This window comes from Phasianus colchicus, chromosome 7 (genome assembly GCF_987193195.1).
Source record: "Phasianus colchicus chromosome 7, bPhaCol1.hap1.1, whole genome shotgun sequence".
Lineage (NCBI taxonomy): Eukaryota > Metazoa > Chordata > Aves > Galliformes > Phasianidae > Phasianus > Phasianus colchicus.
Window position 1 is genome coordinate 7,590,517 of NC_143442.1, and position 12,589 is coordinate 7,603,105.

At 42.7% G+C, this 12,589-nt stretch overlaps 1 protein-coding gene across 2 annotated transcripts in view; it reads left to right on the forward strand.

Moving 5' to 3' along the window:
• Positions 1 to 12,589, forward strand: part of DPP10 (dipeptidyl peptidase like 10) — a 357,782-nt gene that overhangs the window by 161,633 nt on the left and 183,560 nt on the right. Inside the window, exon 1 of one of the 2 annotated variants that reach the window (XM_090143604.1) lies at positions 6,824 to 7,660. The exons of the other annotated variant lie outside the window; for it this stretch is intronic. Coding sequence (XP_089999730.1) covers positions 7,586 to 7,660 — 75 coding nt within the window. The 5' untranslated portion in view covers positions 6,824 to 7,585. Of the gene's footprint in view, positions 1 to 6,823; positions 7,661 to 12,589 lie in introns of those variants that run through there. 2 annotated transcript variants of the gene reach the window in all.

The window sequence follows — 12,589 nt, forward strand, 5'->3', positions numbered from 1 at the left end:
ATCTAGACTTAGCTGCTTGTGTATGCTTTAGCCTATTGATCTTTATTAAGCAAGTGCTGTTCCTGCCATTCTTCCCTAATTAGCCCATCCCTGTGAAGTTCTCAGCTCTCTCAAATGGTTCAAAGCTGGCTGCTGTGTCTGAGTGAGATTGACATGTTTATTTGAATGCACTTTATGAAATTATTTGTTTACGTGGTTTATTTATTTGTGTTCATGTTTAGCCTTCATAATAGGACAGTTAGCACGCTATCTCATCTCAAATTTTTTGTGTGTGACAAAAGTGTTAGAAACATCAGCCTTATTTCATTATCTTTCATTTTTTTTGATGTCTGTGTTTTCTTCTGTGTTGTTTTTTTTCCCCTAATCTTATTTTTTTCTGATCGTCTTAACAAAATAAGGTGGTTGTAGTGAGGTGGGGATCAGCCTCTTCTACCAGGTAACAGTGGGCATGGTGGTGATGGGCTGATGGTTGGAATAGATGATCTTATAGGTCTTTTCCAACTTTTATGATTCTATGATAACATTAGACTCTTAACCATTTTCTTGCACTCTCCTAATTTCCCTGGTGCTTTCACCTTTCTTCTGAAAACATAAAATACAGTTTCTGATGAATTCAGAAAGTTGTTGCAATCATCTTTGTCCACCTGTATTGCTGTTGTATCAGATATTTGTGTCATAAAATTCCTCCTTGCCCCTGATTCTTCTTAGGATGTTATGCCATTAAGTGCAAAAACAGAAATCTTGGGATGTATGTAAAGACTCAGCTTTGTTCTTGGTTTTCAGGGTTAAATAGGAAAAGAACAACCCAGTAGTATGGCACCCTTAGCTGTGGACCTTTTGTCTATACTCAGAGTCATTCAGGATGACAGTAATTCCTTCTGACTTGCTGAACTGCAGACCTCAGGACCAGGATACGTGTTACTGATAGAGATGCGAGGCTCCTCTGTTCTCTCTTCCTGCTCTTTAACGGTTTATTACGCTTCTATAGCAAAATCCCAATTTTGCAATATATCCCATTAATTATGTAGTGCTGTTTATCTTGTTGATCGTGCCCAAAAACTTCAGGTTCTTGCAGCATTTTTTAAATTTTCATGGCATTTACACATCACTACTTCAGAGTCTTAATTGGGGAGCTCTGTCTATCTGCTTATTTTCTCTCCTATAATTCTGTTTCAATTTCCCAACCAAACAGTCCACCTGAGAGTTTCATACTTTCATAATATCAACTTTTTTGCTCATCTGTGTGACTGTATTGTTTTAGCTGTATCAGCTTAGCTTATGGGAGTGATGTGAAGGATAGCACTCATCCTTAATAGCATTTTTTTTTCTCAAAGTGACTGGATTCTTCAGTGTTAGAAGCATCAGCAATTCTTTATCTGCCTCTTCTGCCCAACAGCCTGTTGAAATCCTCAGGAGGGTTTTCGAATGCAGCTCCCAGGTGAGTAATGATGCTAAGGCAGGATTTTAGGTGGTTATTTAGAATCCAAGTACTGTTGTGCCAATACTTGGTCCTCTGTAACTCTCCTGAGAGGACAGTATCATCACGATTGGGATGTCTGGGGTTTGTGTCCAGTTCTCAAGGTTAAAAATAATCCAAAAATGACTGTAACATTTCTTACTGCACCCCCTTAATTCTCTAATGATGTTATCTTCCCAATGTCTGCATTTTTCATACAAAGTCTGCTTCTAGTTAGAGATTCTTGATAATTATATTGAAAGGATTTTCTGCCTCAAATCACTCTCTGTGATTTCTGTAAGCACCCTCAATCATCTCTGCTATCTTCTTTATTGAGAAGACATGCAATAATGACTGCCAGGTTGACAACACTGTGAAAAAAATTAGTGTTTTCCCAATGAAATGTCTGGTCATCAGGACTAGAGCTCAGACTGAAGTAAGAATTCAGCCATTTGCAGTCCAAATGGCAGCATTGAACTGGGTCTATGTTTTTATTTGCAGACACTTGGTTGCAAAAGCAGGGAAAGAAACAATGGGAAATTATGCTTGGATAAACCCTCTGGTATACACAGCTTATCTAAGCTCTCCATCAGTGTTTGACTTTCAGTGATTCTCTTGCCTTTTGTCCCCGAAAATGGTCTGTTTCCTCTTGGCAAGAGATGCTGGTATGTTTTTTTCCTGAGCCAGTTCTCCAGTATGAGGCTGGATTCATCATACTGCTCTATTTCGATCAAATTATTGTACGCTCTTACTATTTAAAATGGGGATTATACCTATAATTACTGTACTTTACTTTGGTAAGAGTATACTTATTTTACTTAGTGTGATTGGCAAAGTGCAGGAGACATCCTACTGTATTCTGTGAAGGAATCAGGATTTTAAAGGGAAGGATCTTCCTGAATCCCATGTACTTACATGCTGTTTTTTAATATCTTCCTCACAGTCGTGGCTGAAGAAGACTTTCTTCATTTCCTGAAGATTTTTGTTTTTATTATATAGCTGCTTTTCTTTGCCTTGGGGTGTAGCTGTGTTTCCTTGATGGATGAATAACTTTCTGCATGAGTGATTTGCATATCAGTTTGCAAAACATTTTTAGACCCTTTTGGGGGAAAAAAAAAAAAAAAAAGGTATTATTCAAATCTCGGATAACATATGTGCATGTTATCATACAAATGTTTGATAGCTTTCATTATATAACATGTGTTATGAATGAATAGGTTCTTATCATATAGTTCTGTGACAGCTCCATTTCCTCTTTTAGTAACATTATGAGAAAAAGCTCAGTAGTATAATTGTATACAAAATCTTTTCTCCTTCCTTTTGATGTGCGAATAAGTCCTCCAGGATTATAAAACCTACTCCTTCTGTGCCCATTAATCAGAACTAAGGGTACTGAACAGAGAACAGGCCCCAGAGATCTTAGAATCACAGAATCACCAAGGTTGGAAAAGACCTCCAAGATTATTCAGTCCAACCACCCACCTACCACCAATATTTCCTACTAAACCAAATCCCTACTACAACATCTAAATGTTTTTTGAACACCTCTAGGAACTCTACCACCTCCCTGGGTAGCCAATTCTTTTGCCAATGTTTTAAATGATCTTAGAATTATGGTGGCCAGACACAGCTATTGTTTTTAGAAAGAAGCTTCTTATAATTATCATCATAAAATGCATTTATGTCTTACTGTTAAAGGAAATGCAGTTTTCTATAGAAAATTGCTTTGTGATCATTGTTAGCATCGTAACACTCGTTGCTTTATTTGGAGACTAGAGCTTACAACATTGGTAAGGAGAAATAATTTTACAAATATAATGGAGCAAGTTAATCAGAATGGCAACAATTCAAAACCTTTCTTCTGAGTGTAGGAAATGAATGAAATCCCTCCCAGTACAGTGAGGATGTGCTGTGGAACCCCAGCTGGCTTTTGGCTGTGGCTTCCAATGAGGTGTCGGAGGGAGGCCCTTGAAGACCTCTGCAGCTCTGGTAACACATGGTGGCTGTGGATTTTCAGGCTGTGATAACAGATGGGTGTGTTTGTACACCCCTATTTCTTGTGGAAAGCGTTGTGGTTTATGACTCTGCATTGTTAGGTAATGGGAAGGGATGAAATCATGCCTTCTGTGCTCTTCTGTTCTGAATAACTTCTTCTAATACTTCAGAATGCTGACTATGCATTTTACTGCTTAATGAGAGGTGTTTTTGGAAATATGTTCCTTTTCCTGTATAGTTTAGCTGAAATATTTGCATGTGAGTTTTAATAAGTCCTTTAACTGTCCTGCTGGAATACATTTGCATTTATTTGTATTAATTCAGTGTAGAAAAACTGATTGTTTTTCTAAAAGAAGACAAGAAGAGAAAAACAGGAGCACAGTTTGTTCACAAAAAAAATAACCTTTCACTGATCCAGTCATTAAAATATAACGTAATTCTGAATGCAGAAGGTGACCAAAATTTTTCCCTCTTACAGAAATTCACCAGCAGTACTGGTGGTAGGTGGATGGTTAGACTAAATGGTCTTGGAGGTCTTTTCCAACCTTAATAATTCCATAATTCTGTGATTTTTAAATTCACTTTGACAACTTCAAGGATTTTTTTTGCCCAGTTGCTGAAATTCTAAAAGGAACCACAAATCCATACTCAAGAGTATATTCTATTAAGTCTGATTGTTAAAAGCTGCAGAGAAACTCTCAGGCCATGACCTTACAGATTTCAAAAGCCCTGTGCTGCATGCACAGAGGCTTCAGGGAGTATGGCTGGAGCCTTTTCTTCTCAGGTTGGGGAATGCTGAGCAGCACTGCTGATCTACACCTGAGGTGCTTGGCTGAAGCTGAGTGAGGAGCTTTTGATCTCAGCCAGTTGACTTCATGGCAAAAAAAGTAGATGCTGTGTGTAGGAATAGGTCAATTGAATGTAGAAGATTTAGTAGGCTTTTTATTTTTATTGCAATGCTTATAATTAGTGAGCAAGTAGTGTTTATATCTTCACTGAGCTATACAGCTATTAATTGCTCAGTGTTGAGTACCATCTAAAATAAGCAGAAAACAAAACTACCAGTTCCCCTTTGTCCTGGTTTTGTCCTTGGAAAATCTCCTCCAAGCCTGAGGAAGGGATGAGATCTTCATTGTGCCATGTGCTTTGTAGGTAAATCTCTTGATAGCCAGGGCTTCATTTACAGCAGACTCTGTATCTGCCTTCAAATCAGATGCTGCACTTCCCAGCATGTCTCCCAAGTTGTGACGGATTTGTGTACTCTTTCGTATCCCTTACCAAGTTCCTGGGTCACCTTCTGGCTGTCCAAAATCAGCACTGTGCATGACTCTGCTCTATCAATACAATGTGTCATCACAGGGGGTAATTTCTAACTGGTGAAGAAGGCTCCGAAAGGTTCCATGTTCACTTTGTGTAGGATGTAAAATACTCGTGCTTGAGTATTCCTTGATTTTTGCACCCTGATGTTGTGTGTGACGAGTAAGATGGAGAAAGTGGCAACTAGGCTGTCACATAACAGTACAGGTGGAAGATGCATCAATTAACATAAGGACTCTGCAAAGAACTTAGCAAGAGCACAGCTCCAGTTCCTTCTACAGTTGTTTTACCCAATCCTTTAGAAGGCATACAAATGCACACAAGAAACTTCCATCAGTGCTATGTATGCTAGTGCCTTTTGCCCATATGGCATTAGGTTTAGTACCAGGGTCCAGTTGCAAAGATGTTGCTATTACTGTCTGTAAACTAATCGTTCTTTTAAGCAATGCAGTCAAATGATTTTGAACAATTATACATGAAACCCAACGAAACAGAAGGTGGTACGGGCACAACTGAAGACTGGTGGGGGAATTCATTATCTCCAAAGCATCAATGCTATGATCCAAAGAACCAACACATAAAAATAATGACAAAAGGGATGAGAAAGTGCTATCAGTGGTATTGATAAAAAAAGATTTTGATTTGAGAAGTTTTGGATCAGCCCTGGTGTACATAGAGCCCAGTCTCTTAGCCCCTAGATACTTGTTTCGAATAATTGTGGTTGATTTATGAATGCCCAACAACAAGCACACACGGTCTGTAATGAAACTTGTGCTGCATATCCCAGTCCATTATAGTGATAAAATCTCACAAAGAATGTATTGTGAATTTCCTCTGGATTAATAGAGAAGCTCCAAAGCAAAGGATCTCATCAAAAACAAGCTGAAAGAAGTCTCTATTTGAAACATGCCTATTCAAACCCTAAATCATTAGAGCGCTTTGGCTCTGATTAGGCTCAGTAATTAGTTGATTTACAGCAGACCTGTGCCATAAGCAGCATGAATCAGAACATGCCTGTTTCTAAGACTTATTATCTGTATTACTGTAGCACCTAGAGGCCACAGGCAAAATCTGAGTCTCTGCCTATTATGCATTGGTGGGAAAGAATGAGATCCTGAGTCCTGAAGCATACAGCCAACATGAATGAAGGATTTTCATCAAAGGCTTCTTGGGAGAAATAACACAGAGCAGTGGGTATCAATGTGCAAAAGGTGTTCTCTTGGTTGCCCTTTTTGCTTTTTCTGTGCACAGCACAATTATACAAAAAGAAATAGCAACAGAAGGCAAGAAGGTAAAGGGACAGGGCTCACAGCAGCAAGGGTACAGAGATAAGAAAGGAAAAAATGAATGGTGAGAGAAAAAAATAGGGATGTGAAATGGGGAGGTGAGAAGGGGCATGGATGGCTTCAAGAGAAGCTGAGCAGAGGGATGAGAGCCACACAGGCTGGCACTGGGCTGAGCGATGCTTGTCTGCACTGCGGGTGCCTGGAGGTGGGTCCCATGTACTGGGACGTGGGTGGCCCACAGCATTGAGCTGGAAAGGAATTATGAAGCCAGGAAAAAGACCATTCTCCTACCTTAAGAGGCACTATCTGTGCTCATATTACTCTGACAGATTTTTATCTAGCTGCCAGGGCTGAAGGCCCCAAAACTTTGCAGAAGTGATCCATCGTGTGGCAGTTGTAGACACTCACTTTAGTTTTATTGAGGTGATGCTTTTCTCTGCCTCACAAAGCTCTTCTGGAAGACTGTGCTGGAAACCCTTCTAAATCAGGATAGATGACATTTACTGCTCTCCTATCCACAGGCTTGTTATCCTATTGAAGAAAGAAACAAAAGATTTGTTTGACACGATCTGCACTTGACAAATTAACAGTGCCTATTAGTTGTTATCTAGCTTTCATTTAAGTGCTTCCAAAGTTCATCTCAGTATTTTTTTTTTTTTTCTTCAAGAACTTTTACTGGATCATCAAAAGAAGTGGTGTCTGTTGCTTGGTGGAGTCAGCCCAGTGCTGGGTTACACGGGCACATAGATAGGTCTGTGATTCCTCAGTCCCATGTCAGCTCCCTGCTTCTACTAGAGGCTGAAACCTATTGGCAGTCTTTGTTACTCCAGCTGCTTGTGCTCACCATCCAGCGAGAGCTGCTCTTTCTTGGGAATTCCATGCAATAATGTTAAAACAGATCAAACGCTTTCATTCTAATTTGCAGTCTCTTGAGAGCAGGGCTGGCCAAGACGGTACTGGACTGCATTTCCACCGTACTGTATCAACTGCTTCGCAGGGCAGTCCTGCCCGCACACCTTGCCACTAAAACCGCAGGGCTGCCCTCGGCGGGGCCGGTCCCCGCGGGGCAGGGCCGGGGACGGTTCGGGCCGTCGCCCCCGCGCCGGCTGTGCGGAATGGTCTCTCCCAGGCCGGCGGGCACCGCTGTGACACCTGCTGGCTGCTCGGCGGCGGGACGAAGCGGGCCGGCCCCCGGCGGGTGGAGCGAGGCGGGCGGGAGGGCAGAGGGTGCCCGGTGCGGGGCGCTGAGCGGGCGGCAGTCGGCGGTGCTGGGGGGCCGTCCCTGGGCAGCAGGGCAGGAGCACGGCGGTGGGGCCGGCACGGGGCTGGGATTTCCGCCCGCGGGAGCGGTGACTCCGCGCCTCCCGCCCGCCTTCCTCTTTTATATTTTTTCTCCTCCTCCTCTGCCGCCGCGCCACTTCCAGGGGAGGTTGGTGTCATGCGGCTGGCGCCGAGGGAGGGCTGCCCGGGGCCGCAGCGGCAGTGAGAGGCGGTGAGAGCAGCCCAAGCGAGCGGAGCCGAGTACCCTGCGATGACAGCCATGAAGGAGCAGCCGGCGCACCCGGGCGGCAGGGGGAACCCGCCGCCGCCGCCGCAGCCCGATCAGGTGGGAGCCGCGGTGCCGAGGGCCGGGCAGGGGGCGGCCAGTGTCCCGGTGAAGTTGTGCGGAGATGAGCACGAAGTGCGGAGGGTGCGAGCAACCTCCAGTCGGCTCGGCCGAGGGATGCGGGAGCCCCGCGGAGCCGTGTCGGTGGGCAGAGGGCGGCTCATGGATATCCAACCGTGCGGGGTCCAGAGCAAGGAGGGATGCTCCGCATCTCTGCCCGGGGCAGTGAGCGGCCCCGCTCGGCCGGGGGAGTGGGGTTTCCCGGAGGGTTCGACCGCATCTCGGCGCGGGGAGCGGTACCGTCCGGTGTCCCAGCGCCTCTCGGCGCCGGGCTGCATCAGAATGCCCGCGTGTCGGGCAGGATAGAGAACAGGGGAAAAGCTGAACTCGGCTTTGAGCACCGCAAAATCGAAGTTTCCATTCTCGGTCCGCGGGAGCCGTTGCTCTATTCCAACCACATCTCGAGCGGTCCCGGGGCCGCGGCCGCGCGCTGCCGCTGCTGCAGAGGCGGTGCCGGCGTTGCCCCGCGGCAGTTGCAGGGATCCATAGAGCTCATACATTTCAGGAACTCTGTTTTGCTGTAGAGGGCCTCTGCTTGCGGGTAGAATAAAAAGTGCTTAAACTTAACCAATCTTCATATTCGATTCAGAGACGCTGAATTGCCTGAGTAGCTTTTTGCTGTTGGAGGTGGATATCTTTTCAGAGCAGCCTTTATGTTATATACTGAGAATCAGTGGTTTGAGTACTCTTTCAGGTGATAATGAAGAACAGGAGTAAGTTCTCGATTTAAATCACTGCAGATGTGAAGACTGTATCCTAAATATAGAAACATAATTACCGGAGCACTGTGGAGCTTTCAGCCTCTCACAGTGGGTGCAGGGACTACTGTGCTGCAGGGAGTGTGGGGACCAGGTCCTGTGCAGTTATTTGCATTGCATTTCTCCATACCAAGATTGGCTTTCCTGGTAGAAGTTGACATTGAATCAACATTGATCACCTGTTGCCACAGATGCCAGGGATGTAGATAATGACATTGCTTACAAAATTTGGGTTTCAATGAATGGGAATCTTTCTTTAGGTTTAAACGATCACAATAGGGATGTGGGCCAAAGTCCTTCCAGGAGCTCTGTGCAGATTGAGGCTGCTGTTGAATCTCCTCAAACACTCCGTTCTTATGCAGCCAAGATCCAGGCAGCCATATCTGAGCTCCCTCCAGGGCCAGGATGTGGGCAGTGCTATGCCAGATCTACGTTGGAAATGCTTCTTAGCACAGCAGATTTGGGCTGTGGCCTTAGCAGAGGGATATTATGAGTTACAAGCTTTGTTGGCTTTCTGTGATTGCTGTTAGAAAATGTGAGCCCTCGGTGAAGAGCAGCTTGTCTTCCCACTGTTTGTCCACATCTCATCACCTCATAGCACTGTTGTTGGCAGGTCTGTCAGGAAGATGTACCCTTCTTAGGGCCTTCAGGAAATCCATCTCTGTCAGGGACCTCAATGTTTCATTTTGTTTGGTGAGCTGGTATACGTTTGTGTCAGTACAGGTGACAGCTGTAGCTTCTTTATTTTTAATGGTAAGCCCCATCTGCACAGAGGGAGCTTCTGAGACTGCAGGAGCAGCAGAGCTCTTTTGGTAGAGAAGTGGTTGGACCCGTGGAAAGCCTACGAAGGAGCAAGGAATTACATTGAGATTTTCTAAGCATAGATCTCTTTTCTGATTTCTGTTTACAAATACTCCTGAGAACAGTCTTTCTGAAGCTGATACATTGTGGTTAATTTACAGGCTTGGGACCTGAGCTGCAATTTCAAATTATAGCAGGCTAATACTGTGACTTTCCACTTAAATAAAAGCTTGGATTGACTGACTAAAGCATCCACAGCCATTAGCTTATAAATAAATTGGATACAACTTCATATCAACACTTCCTTTGATGGTAGTATTAAAGCAGCCCTCCCCTCGGCCAAGACATCTAATAACAACTTCCATTAACAGTGCTATCAGTGTTTCAGCAATTTGTTTCATGAATCTACCAGATTTATTTGTAACTTTTTGCTAAATAATGACTCCTATTTATTGCTGAAATTACAGTTTTATATTCTGATGATGTATCAGTAGAAGGGAAAACAGCTGTAAATCACTTGTATTTCTCCTCGTTTCTGGAAAGCTCTATCAAAGGACTCAGGCTTGTGTCAGAAGTAAATGTGGTTCTCTCCATACAGCAGTACAAAAAATAGCATTTTCCATCTTGCAGCTTTTAGGAACTGTCTCAGGGTCATAGACAATGATGTTTAGCGATCAATTTTAGAACGCACAACCTTTCAGTAGTCAGTGGACACAACATACTTGAAAAATATAGTGTACCTGTATGGCTTGCTGGTTGATGAATGTTGCTGTCTTTGCAGATGAAAAACTAGGATAATTCCTTTAGGTATTACTTCTGTGAGGCTTCAGTCTGTTTACAAAAAAACAGATGATCTACACCACCTGGTGCTGCTGGCTGTTCTTTGTGTGTATAGGAGACAGACCTTTGAAATTTATGACCATCCTCTCTTGAGCCTCTCTTACTGTCCCAACTTAAGCACTTTTAAAAATTGATTTTAAAATACAGGAAAAATCCCCCAAACAAACAGGTTGTTTCTTTACTATTTGTCATTTATAAGCTACTTCATTCTTGTTCTTCAAAATAGGTGAGCAGAAATGAAATCAGACTGTACTGCATTGCATTAAATAGGGGAATTCTTTGGTAAGCATTTCAGTTGTGTTTGGTATACATACAGGCACAACTGACTTCTGTTTGTTCCAACAGAAATATGACTGTTTTGATTAATAAGTTGAATTGTCTCTGTGTCAGGGCCAGTTTCTGTGGTCACCGTACAAAGGTCATATTCTGAAAGTATGTCTGAACAAAAGAGAACAATCTGTGCTTTATTTTTCAGTGCCAAGGCTAAAATGGTTTATACTGTTAAGTCTTCCTTCACTGCATCACTTCTTTTCCCCAAAATTAGACTCTGATCTTGCAGTGGGAAAAATGCTGATGGATAGTTGTGTCTGTCTGGAGCAGTATTCATCTTAATGAGGTTTATCAAGGTGATGAGTTTTCCCCCTGCCCCACTCAGGTCATTTTGAGCTCCATGGGTCAAGCAAAAACTTGAACTCTTAATCATATCCTTGCAACAGCTCCAGTAACATGAAAGATTTTGTTGGGTAGTCATCTCTTTATCCTCCACTCTTGGTTGTGTTTAGAGCTGGCTTCAAGCTGAGATAAGAATCTATGTTCTGGTACATAACCCAGAGTGACTTCACATTTTTCCTTCTTACCTACCTAGCAGAATCTTGTACTTGTTATATTGTGGCAATATATCAAACAGTGCTGTGCAAGGTTCAACATAATGTCAGAAACATCAGGTAGAAAAAACAATAAAAGTGGAGAAATAAGGTTGTATTATTATGCCTAGAATGTTTTGTAAGGAGTTAAGATCTAAATCTTATCTTTAATGTTTACATTCTATTTCTTACACTATATATATGTGATACTATTTCTGTACTGGATACAGAAGCATTACAGAAATAAGTGTTACAGATTTGTAATATCTGTTGGGTATATGACCAGGAGCACAGGAAGCTGATGTGAAAATGTGCTAGTAGCAGTGGTTTGGAATATCATTCAGGATTCGTGTTCTAAGGGAGGGCAAGGAACAAGCACACTTTCAATAGCACACATGGCCTTGATTTGCTTTCTCTTTTTCATGTGGCTGTTGAACTGTAGTTCTGTCATGTGCCTGATTGATGCGATCAGGACTAGAAAAAACTGAATCTCATCCTAAATCTTCATTGCATTTCTGATCTTCTAAGCTGATCTCTGTGGAGAAGGGCTGAGTAGGATCTCAATTCTAGCGAAGTGCTTTTTTGTGTTAATTGAAAAACATCACTTCATGTGATATCTTATAAACAGTCCATTTGCAGTATAGGATCTTGGATAGCTTGAATGAGCAATGAGAGGATATTTTTTAGGTGGCAGTATAGCACATAAATGTGTTTTCTATAGAGATCTCAAATTCAGAAGTGTCTCTTCAGAAACTTTCCAAATGCAGAGTGCTTTTCAAAGAGCTTCCAGTGCTTGATCCTGTCCTGTGAACTGGGAGCACCACTGTGGAGAAGTCTTCTGTGAGGGACCCAGAACAGGGTGATGTGTGAGCTCTTACTTCTTGCACTCTCTCCTCATGGTTCCAAAACCTTGCAGGTTTTCCATGTCTTGCTTTCAAAACAGCACACAGGAGCCTGTATAGTGCATCACGCACCTGGTTTTTCAGCATTTGGAGCTCTCTGCTTTGCGGGTGTGTTAGAAGGATTACTGCAGTAATGCAAAACCTGGGAAATAGGGCAGCCTATTACATTATTTTCAAACCTACTTCCTGTGTTTCTTTCCAGTTTCTTCCATGTGAAGGTATTGCTTCAGGCAAGCAATTCTGATAATTAACAAGGCAGAGGAATTCTTTAAGCCCACTGAGATGATGATTGATGTTATTGTAGCATTTGAAAGCCATCAACCTTAGCATTTTTTAGTAACTTGAAGGCATTTGGAGATTACACACATACATTACTGACTCACAAACATGAACATAGGCTTTCTTTCCATGGTGGTAATAAGGATAAATGTAACTTGTGATCCCTATAGAAGTAACTTAGCTTTTGTTGTTCTTGTTTTAAATAAATAGAGCTTTGAAATACGCTTAACTAGGGAAAAACTTCTATGTGTGCAGGACCATACTTCACGTTATCTTCTCTTTAATGTGATATTGGAAGACACTGGAAAGTCATCTGCTACTGCGAATCTCCTGCCAGTGGGTGGCTGCAATTTGTTGATGTTGTGTTCTTAACTGTTAGAAGACCTGTGTCATATTTCAAGTCCACACATTAGCCACAAAATTTCA